This window comes from Haemorhous mexicanus, chromosome 2, assembly GCF_027477595.1.
Source record: "Haemorhous mexicanus isolate bHaeMex1 chromosome 2, bHaeMex1.pri, whole genome shotgun sequence".
Taxonomy (NCBI): domain Eukaryota; kingdom Metazoa; phylum Chordata; class Aves; order Passeriformes; family Fringillidae; genus Haemorhous; species Haemorhous mexicanus.
Window position 1 is genome coordinate 60222105 of NC_082342.1, and position 17778 is coordinate 60239882.

Genomic DNA, 17778 nt, shown 5'->3' on the forward strand with positions numbered 1-17778 from the left:
GATTCTCACTTAACACTGTCCTTCTTGCAAATCCTGGAGTAAGCCCTTCAAACTCCAACTCAAGAGGCTTCCTACTCATAATTCCTTTCTGATAACTGTCAGATAGTTTTTAATCTTGTTCTGTGCTTGTTTTAGTTTCTTTTTTAATATAAATCAGAATCTCACAGGGATCTAGACTACGTGCAGTATAAAATCCTAAGCAGGCTGCAAATTTGCTGTTACTTTAAACTCATAATCTTCAAAACAAACAAAATTAGGTTTGTTGGACCAGAAAAACTTTACAAAAAGCCATGTTTGCTAACATTTATTACATTTCCAATCTTAGATACCTCTTGAACTCCTTAACAATATTTCTGCTCACCTCTATGGTACAGGTTTCATGGCTAGCTAACCTATATTCATCTGAATCATCTAACCCAGCTGCCTGAACACTGACATGTCACTATCAATCTCCCTGCACATTGCACAATTTTCAAATTATTTTTAAGTTTCAAGGATCAGAATTAGTAAAGCAGAGAGTTCTTACCCACTAACTGTTTAGAAAATGAACATGCCAATTAAACATGTTTATCCTTAATATTGCCACAGAATCACATAATAGTTTGGGTAAGAGAGGGCCTTAAAAACCACTCAGTTCCAACCCCCCTGTCATGGTCAGGAACACCTTCCACTAGACCATGATGCTCAAAGCCCCATCCAACCTGTCCTTTAACAATGTCAGGGTTAGGGAATACACAAGTTCTCTGATATCTCATCTTTGATGTCTTGGCTAATACCCTCGTTTAATTACCACTGATCCAGATTTGACTTTTGCAGTCAAATCCAGACAGAATGTTCCAACCATACGTTCATCATTAGCTTTCAAATGCATGCTCACCCTGACCTCCCTGCCTGAATGCCCCGGTGCCAATTCATAAAGCAATTTCAACTACTGTCTCAGTGAGATGATAGATATGCTGGGGAAACACAGATTCCAGCTTGGAATCCTGATGACAGTCATTATCAAAGAACAGAATATGGTAGAAATACTTAAGCCAATGTTAATAAACAGGCAGGAGAGAAATTTACTGGAATTGTGCAGTAGGATGGTCTGATAGGGGTTGGCTTGTTGTAGTTTTCAGAGAGAGAGAAAGAGACGGACTGGCTTGGAGATTTTAATGTATCAGACTTCTAGAATGACTGCACTCAGCTTTGATTTCCAGCCACTGTCTTGTTGGACCATTGACTGCTAAGTTGAAGAGCCTGCTAGGAAAGCATTTCTGCCTATCCAAGCACTTATACAGCCTTCACCTTTATCAAGCCTAATAAAAATAAATCATGTTTTCTTGAACCTTCCATTATGCCAATTCTTCAGCTTCTTAATCATTCTTATTGGCCTGAGAAAGTCCAGTTCATGTACGTCTTTCCTGAGATACTGTCTCTCACAGCCAGACTCGACAGCACGTGGGTCAGGTTCTGGAGCTACCAACTCCTCTGCCCTGTGAGCGGTGCCAAGGAAAAAAGGAGAAGACCACACTCAGGATGCATGGTTCTCAGGCAGCAGGAAAAAGGAGATGAAAGTGGAGGAAGGCCAGGCTGTGGGCACGAGTGCCTCCAGTTCCTCAGCTGTTAGAAGATGGGCTGTTGCTTCCCAGCTGTCATGGCTAAACCCCAGCCAGCAAATAAGCCCCGTGCAGCCACTCACTGCCCCACCAGCAGGATCAGGGAGAGAATCAGCTGGAAAAAAGCTGGAGTATAAGCTGGAAAACTCATGGGTTGAGATAAAGACAGGGCTGTACTGCATATAACAGTTACTTGGGAAGACAAATGCTATCACTCCAAATGTCCCCCCTCTTTCTCCTTCTTCCCCCACTTAATATACTGTGTATGATGTCACATGTTCTGGGACATCCATTTGGTCAGTTGGGGTCACCTGTCCTGGCTGTGTCTCATCCCAGCCTTCCATGCACCTCTAACTTCCTGACCAGTGTGTCAGTAGAAAAAGCAGAAAAGGCCTTGGCTCTGTGTAATCCCTGCTCAGCAATAACAAAAACATCTCTGTATTATCAAACCTGTGTTCAGAACAAATCCAAAACCCATCCTGATACCAGCCACTGTGAAGAAAGTTAACTCTACCCCAGCCAAAAGCAGCACACCAGCATTCAAGTCAGAAGTCCTGGTAAGCTCACACGGCTCACTTAAATCACTGTGCAGCTTCCCAGGCTTCTGCATGTGTTGGCTGGACAAGGAACAGCCCCTTCCTTCACTAGACCTCAGCTCTGCTTCTACAGACCAAAGGCATTTTGTGGCACCTCTCTTGCCTCAAAGCTGGTGCCCTTCTCAGACCATCCCTCCCTGGTAGCTATGCAACTACAGAAGAGGCTCTCCAGGTCTTCATTTGCCATTCCCTTATTGAGGCATCCAGTGATACATTCTGTGTTTGTTTTACTCACCACTGTACAGAACTCATGCTCAGCTGTCAATGAGCTATTATACATAGGTGAGAACCTCTGCCCTAACTCTCCTGCAAACATAAATAATGCAAGCTCTGTCTACAGTGTATTCCTGGGCATATAAACTTTGTATTTGGTGATAATAAAATGTCATCCTAACCAACTATCCAAATCGTTCTGCATCATCAATGTATCACCTTACTGACTGTACTCTCAGGTGTATTATCTCCAAAACCATCACCAACAACCTCCTCAATCACTCACTAGAAAAAAACCGGACCAAAAACCAACTCACAGCAACATCTGAGTGACAATTTTCTGCTTAACGTTTGCCAGTTTGAGCCTGCAGGTTAAGTTCTGTAGAGCTAAATGATAGGGAAACTAAGGTGTTATATATTCTACTACAAAATGACAAATGAAACATACTGAAGGATTTATTAGAAAAAAGCATCACCTGCTTTGCTGAACAAATTCTAATTTTTAAAAAAAGGGCAAAAAAAATTGGCACCACCCATTTTCTCTCCACGCATTGATTAGCATAATATTAATCTCCCTTACTTTTTAACTGATTGATTTTCAAGTCAGATATTTTATCATTCTTCATACAGTACCTTTTCATATTTAAATACCTGTCTCATCTAATTTGTCTTTCAGATATTGGCACAGCATTTGCTTTTCCAGTCTTGTAGAATTCCAGGGCTCAACAATTATTAAAAATATCAACAGCAACTTTGACAGTTTCTTAGACAGCCCTTTAGAAACTCCTGAATGCTAATTATTCAGACTTGCTGGTTTGAAAATCTTTAATTCTAATTACTATGTAGAGCTTGTCTTCAATTGCTGTTAATCAACATCTGGAGATATTTTTGAAATGAGAATTTCTATGCTACCAACACTGTGAGACAGGAGCTACTGAACAGTCTAACTGTCCAACAACGTGGCCAATTTTCTGTGCTATGACATTAAATGATTAGCAAACTGCCTCAATAACCCTAACAGATTGCATTAGCATGGCTTCTTAATACACTTCTGAATTTCTCTCCCTCCAATAGCTGAGAATTCTCCTCATATTCTTTTGTACTCTAATAAAAAATTTAGCTGGTTTCTATAACCCAGGTTATTTTTACTGACAGCAGGCTGTCAGTAAAGCTGATGTTCTTTGGATAGACAAGTAAGCTAAACCATTGGTAAAGCAACAACTTTTCCATGGTGTATTCTGGTCCTGAATCCTCAGCTCCATGGCATGCTCAAGCTTACAGACCAGGAGGTTCAGAAAGAGGGTGGAAGTTGAGTGAGAATGAACTTATTTTCCAAAAGGAAACACGTAGGGCAGAAGGAGGGGCAGATATCTAGCTCTCTTCTCCTAAGTTTTGTTTTTCTGTGCAGCTGCTAGACACCAGCACTGAATTTTCACTGTCTCCAGGACAGCTTGTCTGAGCGAGAACCTGGAAATCTCTGTGGATTGCCCTTCAGCTGCAACCCAAAGTGTGTGTAACTTGGGAAGGGAGTACTAATACTACTATAGCCACTCTCCTAAGTGTGCACAAGGGTGCTCAGTGTATTTCCTGACTTAATCTGAAACCAAAACAATATCCTTCCAATGGCTGAATTCCAGCACTATTGCCTACCTCAATGGCAAACCCAGCATACAGGTGACACTAAAAATTTGGGAAGAAGCAGTCACTTCAGGAGTGCTATCCCACATTGTAAGCAGAACACTTCAGCTGGATAGGGCACAAACAGTTCACTAACAACAGGGGAAAGCATCCAGCAGCAAGCTACTCCATTTCAATCCTGGTGGGAAGCAAGAAGATCTGGGATACACTTGGCACGTCTCAGCTATCACAGACTGACTGGTACATAACACAAAAGACTCTAAGAGGACAAAACTGGTCAAAGTCTTTAACTTGATTGCAAGAAATACCTCTGTATCTTTGCCAAAATGAACTTTTGGATGGTCTTTCAGTGCATGGACAAAAGGACAGAAAAAAAGGAAATCCAGCATAGCTACACCTTCAAAAAACAATAAGTTACATGAAACCACCCCTCTAAAATTACATGCACTACAATACCATATGTATCACCAAGTGCAAAGGAAGAATTAGGGCTTTTTTTGAAAGTCTTGTAGTACGGCACAGAAAGTAGAAAATTTTTACTAAGAAATGCCATGCTTTAGTTTTGTGTTACAGATGACTGTCAGCTGCAGTGAAATAAAGCTACATGGGTTTGTGGGGATGAAAATTTTACAGCAGCTCTAAATTTTTCAAGTCTCAAAGGTTTAAGTGTAAATATTCATGAACTCCACAGAGTATATTTTCCACACCAAATCCATTTTGAATATTTTATCATACAAACCACTAAAATGATTTTGCATGATCTTTTAAAGAATACTTACTTCTTCACAGAAGTGGAAAATATCAACTGCAAATGTTAGAACATTGAGAAGATGATGAAAAGAGAACACACACTGTTCTGTAAATTCTGTCTGTTAAAATGCAGACAGTTTGACTGGACATGGAAAATTTCTTGTCTTTTACAAATCCCTTCTCTCCTTGGAAATCTCTAGTCACTTGTACCAGGATGCTCCTAGCTCAGCTTCAAAATATTTCAAGTTCACTGTGTGAGATGAAAGAACCACCAATCATTCTCTTAAGGTTTAACGGACAATAAGATGGTTCAATGTTTTAGTTATGCACAATCTAAGCACATTAAGTGAATTTTCCATCACTTGACAATAAAATAAATTTGAATTAATGTCTCCTGTAATGGAAAAAAAATCTTACTTGAAACTAATTGGCTTTTTCATTTTTTCAATTACTAATTCAGTAACTTGAACACCTTAGTAATTAGTGAAAGGAGTTAATCTTGAAAAAAAGTCCAAATGTTTAAAAATTAGAAACTGATTGAAATCTCTGACTGAAGTTATGTTAAATATATCCATAACATCAAAGAGTTAAAAATAAAACCATTACTAATTCGTGGTAAATCAAACCTAATTAAGAATACCGCTTAATATATCACATACAGCAGCAGAAAAATTTAGCACATCAGCGCTAGGGATAGGATACCCTGGCAAGGAGAAGAGTAAGAGAAAAACACTTATTTTCACTAGAGTCAGTTAACAAATAATAAAATAGTTCAGTGATTACTCTGTGGTATCAATAAACAACCTAACAGACAGTGGGAGCAGTAGGAATAAGATACTTAGAGCAGAAGAATTTACAGAAAAACAATCTGCTTTCCACTGCTAGTCAGACAAAGCAGGACACATCTATCTCTAAAGTGAAAAATACATCTTGAAAAAGATGGAACCTCCTCCTCTCCAGGTCTAACCCAAGAAAAGCCTTTGCTCCCACCCGTGCTGGGGAATGCGTGCAGTGGCTCCCATCTGTCCACTCCCCAAGGAAACGCCCTTAGAGATGTGTGGAGAGCTTTTCCTTTCCTGCTCCAAACTGCAAATGTTTAAAGGGGAAATCTTTTTCTAAGAGGCAACTGAGAGGCTCAAAGTACAGGAGAGAAGATAGGCATTTGATTTCAGCGTGCTGTGCCGATGTTTCTGCCTCCCTGTACCCCAGTGTTGCTAAGCTATGGTGTTATGTGATGTTCAAAGCTATCTGTAGCCACACAAGCCCTTTGTTCCACAGGGCAGCTGAGTTTTTGTATCAAGAGAACCAACTGATGCTAGACAGTCCTGGTAACTTAAAACCCATCATCAATATAAATCATAAATCCTCCCTGTAAAACTGTTTTTGTCTATGGCACACAGGAAGGCAAAAAGCAAAACCTAATCAGGCTGCTGTTCTTATGGTGGTGAGGATAGATCCTTTGACTGCAAATAAAAGCTTTTGCTACAAACTTAGAACAGTCAGATCAACAAGTCCTTAGTACCACTTCCAGGGTGTCTTCTGTGGAAACATCTTACTGCTGCACACGTGCCTGATAAATAAGTGACATGCATGTGCACACATTCCACAGATGACACCCCGCTTATACACACAGGGACACCTTTCATTTCTGTGTTATCCTGCTGTATGCATCAGGTACTGTAATCAGTACTAAGAAACAATGTGAACAAACAGGCTTTGTGAAAATAAAAAATCCTTGAAACACAAATGAAGCTGGTTAACACCATAAGCACAAAATATGATTTGGCCAGCTGACAATACAAATACATCTTCAAGTATTAAAAATAAGTTGCAATTTAGTATAGCAGTAAGAATTTCTGTACAGAACCCCCTAAGCTATGCAAACTTCTCAGACTTAGGAAAGAAATAAAACAGTTGTTATACGCTTCTTCCCTTACACAGTTAAATGCAAATTCTCTCTTACAGTCATATTCCTGCTATCTCCCTGCACACACAGCTGATACGCCACCTACTGCAAACCCAAGCTGACAGTCAGAGCAATGCGAGCAGCATTTCTATTCCAACATCGAGCTGCAGCTGAATAAAGGTGCTTTTTAATAAGAAACATCCTCTTTGCAAGCTGACAAGAGCAAAGCAGGATAGCTGTGTTGCTGTCCTAGCTTCAATAATGGAGAGAAAAGGAAGCAGGAGAGAAAACGAATGCGAAGAAAAAAACAGCAACTCTGAAAGCTCCGAGCTAGAAAAGGACTATAAAACGTCTCTGATTACTCTGAATGTCGGTGGTTATCTATATATCACACAAAAACAGACACTAACCAAGTATCCAGATTCTTTCCTGGAGGGGATCATAAATGGAAGAATAATGTGCCCATTTGATGCAGACGGTCATTACTTCATAGACAGAGATGGACTCCTTTTTAGACACATCCTCAACTTCCTACGGAACGGAGAACTTCTTCTACCAGAGGGGTTTCGAGAAAATCAACTTTTGGCACAAGAAGCCGAATTCTTCCAGCTTAAGGTACTCTCAGAAGCAGTGAAATCAAGGTGGGAGAAGGAACAGATAGCATCCCGAGAGACTACTTTCCTGGAAATAACTGACAGCCACGACCGTTCTCAAGGACTTAGAATCTTTTGTAATGCTCCTGAATTCATTGCAAAAATAAAATCCAGAATTGTACTGGTGTCCAAAAGCAGGCTGGATGGATTTCCAGAGGAGTTTTCAGTATCTTCAAATATTATTCAATTCAAGTACTTCATAAAGTCTGAAAACGGTACACGATTGGTACTGAAGGAGGACAACACCTTTGTCTGCACCCTGGAAACTCTTAAATTTGAGGCTATTATGACGGCTTTAAAATGTGGATTTAGACTGCTGACCAGCCTGGACTGCTCAAGAGGGTCGATTGTTCACAGTGATGCACTGCATTTTATCAAGTAATCACAAAGGCAAAGGCAATGAGCACGCAGCCAGTAAACCTCCCTGAGCTGCAGCCTCCTGGCATCACAAATAATGCATCTAACTAGCCCTGTACCACAGAGCTCAGCTGCTAATCAACTGATGTGAGCTAATGGTATGTAAATCTCATAATGACATCTATCTCTGGCTTACTTAAGCTGAATGAAAATTTTATGCCTGAATTTAACAAGAATTATCTGCTAACATTGTAAACACATGGAATGCTTTATGCTTTTTGTAATATGTTTTCTCGATGGTGTCTTTCAACCAGAGAGTCTAGCTGAATTTTTGTGTACCTGTGTGATGAACGTGCATATACCTAACTGCTCTGCTGAACAGCAGTGGGAGTGTTTTCAGATAATAAGCAGGCTTAAAGTATGTTTTGCTTATAACACATTAAGAATGGATTTTGACTGGAATAAATGATTTTGACTGTTCATTAGTGTTTATGGTAATCTATTGTACTGAAATTCTAAAAAGAAAGATTGCAAGAGAGTTTAAAATAACCAACTTAATGTTTAAGTTAAATGGCTTCTCAACTCACTTAACCCCAAATTTATAGCATATTGATACATTAATGCTGCCAGAAATATGTAAACCAACAAAATAATGCTGGGGGAGATTAAGTTTATAATAGGTATCGGGTCCAATCTGCACAGAATGTTAAATTTTCTAGTCATACATACATATCAAATAGCTAACAAAAGTATTTGACGTTTAGCGTAACAGGTTTTCCAGTATTGGCATCCAACAATGCCACAGTCAGTTTTTCCTAGCAATCATTTGTGCTCATAAGGACAGGCAATGACAGAGCCCTTGCTTTGCACAGTGGCTCACTAAATGCAATGAGTACTATCAGTTCTGAACAGACCACCTGCTGGCATTAAAGACAATTCACTCTAAGTAATGGAATAAATATCTTCATTCTCCTCATCTTCACTATTTATAAAATCTTTTAATTGTTATTTTAAACAAAGTTTTAATAGTTTCTATAGAACAACTGTAACTAGTTTAAACACAAGTACTACAAACCAGTCATATCACAAAAGCAAGCTGAAAAATCATCACAAAAGGCAAGAAGAAGCAGCACTAACTCTGAGCATTGTTTGTCATTGAAACCAATCATCATTCACAGCTTGTATGAACCCAAAATTCAAGTTAAATGCTTATAAAGAAAGAAAAAAATCAAGTAAGTAGTCTCCCAAAGCATTGATTTTATACAGGAAAAAAATAATGTCAACAAAAGGCAGTACAATCCATACTAGAAGTGACAACCAAGGAAAACAGCTAACAGAAGACAGGCTGAGAACAGTTGTGGTTTGAATTTTAAGGGGAACAAATCAATCCTAAGTATCAAGAGCTGAGAATACAAATGCAAGGTACGCTTATCCGACAACATGAAACTCTTTTTCACTTTTAACACACAACAGGTGTTGTTAACTAGGTCCCTTGCTAGAGGTGAAATAACACAGTGATGCTACATCTCCAGACTAGGGAGCAGTGACTGACATATACTCCAAGACGATTTCATCAAATGGGGGAATTCAACCTCTCCAGAATACTCCATCAGAATGAATACACTGTCTAGAAATTATGATGTTTTCTATCTAGTCCTCCTGTTACAGACTTACAGTTCTCAAAAAATGTGGTTCTATAGAAAATATGGTTCTAAGTGGAACTTTTCCAGACTCTAATGTTTAAAAATCAGATTACTTTATATTTCAGGCATACAAGCTGAAGAACTGCCCATGTATCCCAAAACTTCTCTGAATTTGTCCAAATGCATTAATTATATACACACAAAAGATACATAGTAAAATACTATTGTTTACATGTGCCACCAGCATGTGTCATCTTTCCTCCTCCCCCTCCAAGCTATTTTCAAATTGAGGTATTAAAAAAATCCTCATTAACCACTACTCTTGTACTTATAAAAATCTGTAGGACTTCTGTGAAAAGCAAATGTGAAAGCTTCCCTAAAAGAAATACAAAATCCTGTTGCTCTTCTAGGACAAGAACTAGAAACACAATCACACAGAACAATTACATGAAAGGCCCTTTGCAGATACAATTCTCTACCTGAACAAGAATAAAGTGGCAAGACAATCTAAAAAAGCTCCATAATGAATCCACAAGTTTTAAAGCAGCATGCTCATAGTGCTGTCAAACACACAGCCTGCATCAGCACAAAGTCTGGAGGAGGCTGTTGCTCCTGGGATGTCAATCTATTTGCACTTAAACACTTTTGATTACAACCTTCATTTGTCCTGGGTCTCTGACTAAAATTTAAAATGTAATTGCAGCTGAAAGGAAGGAAGGTGAAAACCAATTTTTATTTCAAACAATTAATATATGTTAATTAAAATATGTTGTGGTTGCTCGCCTTTCAGTTAAGCTCTTAGGATGCCAAACACCAAGAAATCAATTGTCAGCACTCCCCTATTAGAAGGCAGCACCAGTTTTTTATTGGAGCATGACTTTTGCTCATGAAAAATCAGGAGAGAATTTGATGGGTCTGCATTTATTGTAGAAAATATTTTCAGAATATAAGTTATTCATAAGCTGATAATCACAGGTAACATGGAAACCATCTGAAGCATTTTCTAAGAATATTGTATAGCTATTCATAAAAGATTTATTTGCCAGGCTTTTGGTTCAGAATATCTACTGCCCTCTCAACCTATGAAAGAGAACTTGAAAAAAAAAGGGTTTTTTAAGTGAAAAATGTACTTCTTTAATCATTATTAAAATAAATACCTGTGTTGTTTGGTTTTTATTGCAGATTTGCTTGTTTGTTTGTTTGTTTAAAATTCAATTATTCATTACCTTATGCAATTTTAACTGGATTTTTTGTATATTTCTGTGTAAGTAACACTGACATCTACGGCACACACGTAAAGTCATCTGCTGCAACACTAACTTCAGTCTTGTTTCTTTTCCCTTTTCCATGAGCAGTGATGCATTTCTGCAAGTGTCAGGGTTTGAAATATTTACATGCTACCTCTGATCGAAGGCACCTCAGCTTTTTGAATTACACAGCAGAAAAAAACATGGAGTTAAAAAATTTAATTCCCTTCCCTATTCAGACTAAACAAATCCCCAACTGTCTTGGATCATGTCGTATCAGCTACAATTAGACACTTCAAACTAGATATAAACTTGAGCAATTTTTCAGGGGGGGACTGTTCTGTTTTGGTGTATATACAAAAAAAGCACATAAAACCTCAATATTGTGAATAATGTTTCCTTTGTACTTCATAAACATACTAAATATAACATAAATATATTTTGCATATGTTCAGTCAGTCAGGTAGATACTTGTGTTCCATCACAGTCGGATGAGCCAGAAAAAGTACCCAGTTAGGCATCAGCTACCTTTTCTGTCTTTTCTTTAAAGCTGGGAATTTCATATTCAATAACTGCTATGACAATATGAAAGCTGCAAAATCAAGTGTTTAAGTCAGAAATATCCACAGTTGTTCTAACCACATTAACATTACTTAGTATATGATGTGCAGGCAAATTATTTTTATTCTCCTTTATCTCATTAAGACTTGGATCACAACAAACTTACAGAACTGCCCTACAAGTATGAGGAAGGAATGACAATTACCATAATTTCTCTGATGATTTTCAACTGCTCTGGTAGGAATAAGAAGGACCTTCCATTTTCCCAAGGAGGCACTTAACCTGCTCCCAGGCTTGGTCAGCTCTGCTTGCCTCCCTGCCTGTTTTGTCAGGTGAGAAAAGGCGGCACCAAGCAGAAAGGAGACAACTGAAGGCAGGACTATATTCCATAGACTACAAAAAAATGTCCTTGCCCCTATTAATTTCTTGAATGACTACTCATGGAAAAATATAAACAGCTGCCAAACTAACTAAAATACTGACACCTGGAGGCTCACCTTTCCCCACTGGTGGAGGAGAAGCCAAGGACTGTATCACACTTGGCAGTACACTGGCATAGGTACCAACTATATGGATTTCCATTGAGAACAAAACCTACAAGTGGCTGCACTATGTCAGACTAAAGCCTGTTTTAGCCCAGTTTTCCCTGGTGACTGGGAACTGTTTCTAAACCCAGAGACTTCACATGTCTGGGAGAACCCCCATTTTTTGATGCTTTTACCCTCACATTCTTTCCCTTGTCTTGTTCTCTCCTCCCATCATACAACTATTTTTCATTTTTGTTTCACTGTACCTCTTCCTTCATCAGGCCAGTTGTGGGGCTTTGTCATGGATGCCTAGGAAAGAAAAAATACTGGGAAAAATATATACAATGCCTGCTCAAAGTATTTCTTCAGTCTCTAACCAGTCTTACTGCCCAATGACTTCTAGAGTTAGATGTGGTTTCTGGAAGTAGTCTTGATGCTGTGAAATTCAGAGGCTGCACAACAAAGTCAAATTGCAGCTCTAGTTCTGTACCTTCAGTACTGACTCACTCACTGACCGGTGTTTCACAGCCTCATAATTGCACTATTGATATTTTCAAATGCTCATGTCTTATTTTTTATTTTTTGCATTTGTACCTATTACAACTGTTTAAGTGACAACAGGTCACTTCTTTTCTACAGTAGGTAAAAATTACATCATCATTTACAGAAAATTGGTGGCATTGTTATTTTTGCCTCTTAAAAGCATTTTTCCACTCAGTAAGATGAGGTTGAAATAATTATCTTCTTCCCCCACCCCTCATTAGTATACAAACAGAATAAGGGCAGGCAACAAAAAAATACAATTTAATAAGAGCAGTGTCTAATCCATTCATTTATTTGTGTAGAAGGGTCATGTTGCCCTAATGCTACTGACTGATAAATCAGGATTGGGGACGAAGAGCACAAGTTCACTTGGGTCTGTGACAAAATAAATACTATTTTCCTAGGCCAGATCATCTTTGCAAAATAACTATTACATAAACCTAACATTGTCTGCTGCCCTGCAGCACAAGGTAGATTGACAGGAAAGTGACTACTAGTTAAAAAAATGAAGGAATCCTTATATAAAGAGAGAGGCTTGCATAATTTACTGTGTTGAAACAAAATCAATAAGTAAGGCACAAGAAATTTAGGATCAGAAAAAATACCATTTTGGGGTTTGTTTACATTTGAAATAGACATTCTGTAACTACTATGTATTGGTAAATCACAGAGAACATTGTCTCAAAACACTGCCTCTGTAAATCATCATCATTCCCAACAAAATGCCAGAAAACAAGCGGTATGGCAAGGACTGGGGAAGGTAGGAGGAAGATGTATGATGACACCTGAGGAACATGGATGAGCAAGCACTCCAAAAAAGCAACTGCAGTTGCCTTTCTTTCTGAAATTACGTAATATTCTGTAAAACAAGACAGTTGATCTCTTTTCCCAAAAATGCTTGTAGTAGGAGTACCACACACAGCTAATGCAACAGTCTCCCAAGAAGCTGTTTCTATCTGTGCTGTTCAAAGCTGGTACAATAATTATAGCTGTAAACAGCAGCTACTTATTTAAAACACCATTACAACATGACGACATGCAAGCTCAACATGCTTGGATTTCAAAACCAAGTTGTTAGAAGATGACTCCTATAAATTGAGTCATTCTGAATGTATGTAAGCTTCTCCTGATAATGGTAAAAATTACAACACTGCCTCTTTCACTGCAATGTGACTTTGGGGGACATAACCTCAGTTTACACACAGTTCATGAAAGCCATCATCTTTCTGGGCATTAAAGGAGTATTCCACTAGTCCCACCCCAAGCATTATTTTAGTTTTGTGAAAAGCTAGATCTCTACGCTTTTCCAGAATACATCTTTTTTTAACCTTGACACCACCAAACTTTCAGGGGCAGCTTTGTTCCAGGTGTGGAAAGCCTGCTCTAACCAAAGCACAAGGTCTCCTTGCTCACAGCTCCTGAAGAGAGATTTGGCATCCTGTGTCAGGGGGAGGTACTTTACCAGCAACAGAAACACATCAAGGAGATGAGAACTCAGGTTTAAAAACCAAAGGCTGCTTGTTGGGGAAATGCCCCAGGAAGATGAATTTCCAAAGGGCTTGCTAGAGGCTGGAGTCTGATGCTCAGGGAAGTCTGCAGTGTTGGACTCCCCCAGCTGTGAGAATAGAGAGAGAGAAGTGTGGTGAGAGAGCCTATGAGCACTGTAAGATGAAGAGAAAGGAACTCAATGTCACTCACTGTCAGCTGAGGGTCTTGGTTTTGTGATGAAGACAGATACCCACACAGTGCAACACTGAGGTTATACAATACAAGTAATGTCTAATAATCCTGAAATTAATAAATAAATAATGGACAAAAAATCTTACAAAATACTCTTTTTGCTTTTCATATGCCAGCTTTCAAAGAGGCAATTTTCTTTGTTATAGAAGAAGACAGAGGAATTAACTTTGTAAAAACATTTTTAATAGAAAACTTCAAGCTACAAATCTCCTGCTGCAGCTCCACAGAAAGCTATTTGTTAGCTCCTAGGAGATTCCTGATTTTGTACCATAGCGAACACATGAAGTGAAAAAAAAACCAGGTCAGAGGTGGATACAGACTCTCTCAATCAGGAAGAAAAAATAAGCAAACAAACTAGCAATGAACAGGCTAAGCATGAAAAAATGTAAACAGAACAAGCAACTCTAACACCAAACCCAGTCATTTATTGTCTCTCTACTACTTAAATAAGGCCCTTGGCAAGTATTAGGTATAAAGCAGTACATTTTCTCAGTGCTGAAACTGGTAGTCTGAGAGGAGACAAATTAAAGGTCCTGCCAGCCAGGTTGATAAGAATCAGCTAAAGAGAGGAAAAGGTACTTTTGAGGTTAGAAGTCTTATCAATACTAACATTATCTAAGGCCTGCAGCACTGCCAGGTCTCGTGACATTTCCAACACATTTTCTAAAAAACCAGCAAATAAAGCTCTTTCCCAATAGGGCAGAAATCTAACATATAGGCTGTCTTATGCCTTCCATTTGATGATAAAAGACCACTTCTATAACTTTTCTGCTACACCAAGATTATGATTTCTGGGTTTGCCCACAGAGTTCCCTCATTTTATTCACTTTGAAACTGACTCCTGCAAGCCTTACATGTCAGTCTTATACTGACCAAGATAGAAAACATTTGATTTTCCTCTGCCCTTTTGATCCATCATTCAAGGCTCTGAATTTGCAATACTCCATCTGAACCCATCAAATGTGATCAAACCCATCAAAAGCTGGTAGGTGGGTGAACTGCAACAATCAGCAAAATACCTCACAGAAGACGAACACAATTTGTGAAGTCATGATCTGCAATGCCCAGCATGGCTAAGATTCCTGGGATTCCTCAAGAGTCATAAGGAAAACCAAGAACTCTGGTACAAGCAAAAGCATACTTCTGTTTATTCATTACTTCTACAAGCTGGACATGGACATCATAGGAGGACAAAATACAGTCATGGGATTAACTCCCATTGTTTTGTATTAGGTTCTGTTCTCAGGAGAGAAACTGTATGACATTTAATACATTCGTTTGCTCAGACATACCTGTTAGACTATTCATACAATATCCTAAAATAAATAGCCACACTCTAAGGGCACCAAGGACATTTACACAAATTCTCAAAAAAAATTAACTCCAGTTAATGCTGGCCTACATTAAATCCATATCCTTTTGCTATTGTACCACTGCACCTTCCCTGTTCTTCCACAATATTTATTATTGCCAGTACCATAGGCCTTGACTACATATACCTTAAAGCAAGAATCATTGCTTCTTTATGAGTTTCAACAGCTACCAATGGAGTCTCACACTGATTACGGCTCCTGGAAAGCTACTGGGAAGCTTGTACTTTAAGCTGTGTTGTATTTACCTGCCAACAAACCCAGCTATATTTCCAAGACAAAAACTGTTTCTGTGTCTTGAACATGGCAGAATCTGCATCTAAATTATCTTCAACACTGAGCTGCAAGCTAGTATTTAAATTAAAAGTTACTGTTTTATTCCTCCTGACAATCATTTTTCAGTTAGAGTTTCACTTTTGGAGTTTAATTAATATATGTTAACTGCTTGAAAGAGGATAAAATCTGCATTTAGCAGCTTTATAACATCCCATGTTATACTGTAAGAAGTGTCTGTCTTTACCAAAAAATTGCTGATTTTATCACATGGAGGTCAGTGGTTATCTTCATGCTTACAATGAATTTCAAATATTCCAACATATGTATAATCAACATGTGAATCATTTTTTTTCCTATAATCTCAAGAAATTAAGGAATTGCTATCTACAAACAGTTTGAGTGTTGTATATTTGTATCTGCAGACACATTCATACACTCACAATTGGTAACATTTTAATACTAAATTCACCCAATATTGTCTGTCTACATGTCCAAAGCTTGGGCAACATTAAATACTCAGTTGCTGCCCCTGCAGCTTCCATATAATGCACTTCCACAAGGACTGCACCTAACTCAATTTCCTCTTACATGAGAATGCATTTCTTTACTGTATCATTCTCAGCAGACTACACAAGCTCAGAGCAGCAGCTTCTGAGTATTTTTATTGGGGGGGAGCCGGTCACACTTTATACTGGCACAAATGCTTGGTTTTCACAGCTTCTGTCACCACTGACAGCACTTTCAGGTAGGTGCAAGCAATGTCATAAACAAACAAGAGCCACATACACATATTTGGATTTAAATTGCTTGCTTATCCTCATACAGGACCAAGCAAAGCCAATCCTCATTTCTCTTTTCCTTTAGCTTAGTGTCATTTGCTATGCTCTTTTCACTTTTAGCATAAACCAGCCTTCAGGCACTAAACAACACTAGTTGAATCACCAAGCACTGTTTATCACAAGCTCTAAACAAATAGATTTCTGTATGGAAAAACTGATCTAAAATGATAAAATGCAAAAGGAATTCAAATTTTATTTAAGGAAACTTGTGTCACATATGTCTTGATTCCTGAATATTTTGACTGTAAACATAATTTGAGATATTATGGATACTAAAGATTTTACATGGGCTCAAACAACAGGGACACTTCACAGAAGAAAAATCCATGAGGTCCCACCATCATTTCTGGTTCTGGAACTCCCTGAGCTGTGAATCACTAAAGGCTGGAAGAAGCTGGAACAGGCTCCCCAGAGAGGAGACAGGTAGGTGCTCATCTCTGCAAACCATCAAAGTTAGGTTGGACAGGGGTCTGAGCAAGCTGTTTTAGTTGGAGATGCCCCTGCATATTGCAGGGGTGCTGGACTAAGTGAGCTTTAAAGGTCCCTTTCAAACCAAACGATTCTATGAGAAGTATTTTGGGGAGGTACCATTGTGCATCTACGCTGCTCTTACTCTCATCTCAAGTATCTGCTGCCAACCACCACTGAGGACAGGACATCAGCCAGATGAACTTTGGTGTGATCCAGTATCACTCACAGTCTCTCTCAAACAGCATCACGTAGAGTAGCAACACTATCATAACTTTCCTAGGTGGTTTACAACTATCCCAACAATAAATGTGATTAAAAATATCATACACAATACTAAGGATTTACAACATAAATTCCAAAGTTTGAAGCACCTTGCCAATGTAAACATCTTTTAAGGATGTAAATCAAATGCTTTTAAAATGTCATTTACCTTCTTTACTTACTAACTATGAATAAACCTTACATATTTTATTTCAGTAAGACCCAAAAGGATCTTGTTATGCTAACAAGCTAAATAAAAACATAAAAGACATCATCTTTGCCTCAAAAGTACTTGATGTAGGCCGAGAAACAGTAGATTAACAGAAAAACTGAATCCTAAATAGCCTGAATTTCCTAAGAGGTAGTTTGGAAAAGGTCACCAGAGTTCCACAATGATTTTGAGAAAAAAGAGAATAAGCAAATAGTGTAACTGGTGGCTGAGTCCTTCTTTATATGCTCCAGGGTAACCAACTACCATCACTCAGAGAGTGAATCCATAACCAGTTTGATTCCATAAAATGGGTTTAGAACTTCTCTTGTCAGCATATTTAAACAGCTCACACCATACAGTAATTCATTCTTCTGG

At 38.5% G+C, this 17778-nt stretch overlaps 2 protein-coding genes across 2 annotated transcripts in view; one reads left to right on the plus strand and one right to left on the minus strand.

Moving 5' to 3' along the window:
* Nucleotides 1-17778, minus strand: part of GTF2F2 (general transcription factor IIF subunit 2) — a 79469-nt gene that overhangs the window by 45667 nt on the left and 16024 nt on the right. The gene's annotated exons all lie outside the window — the stretch shown is intronic.
* On the plus strand, nucleotides 6857-8172 carry KCTD4 (potassium channel tetramerization domain containing 4). The gene has a single exon (XM_059839054.1). It carries the CDS (start codon nucleotides 6966-6968, stop codon nucleotides 7737-7739), a length of 774 nt encoding a protein of 257 aa, XP_059695037.1. The 5' UTR covers nucleotides 6857-6965; the 3' UTR covers nucleotides 7740-8172.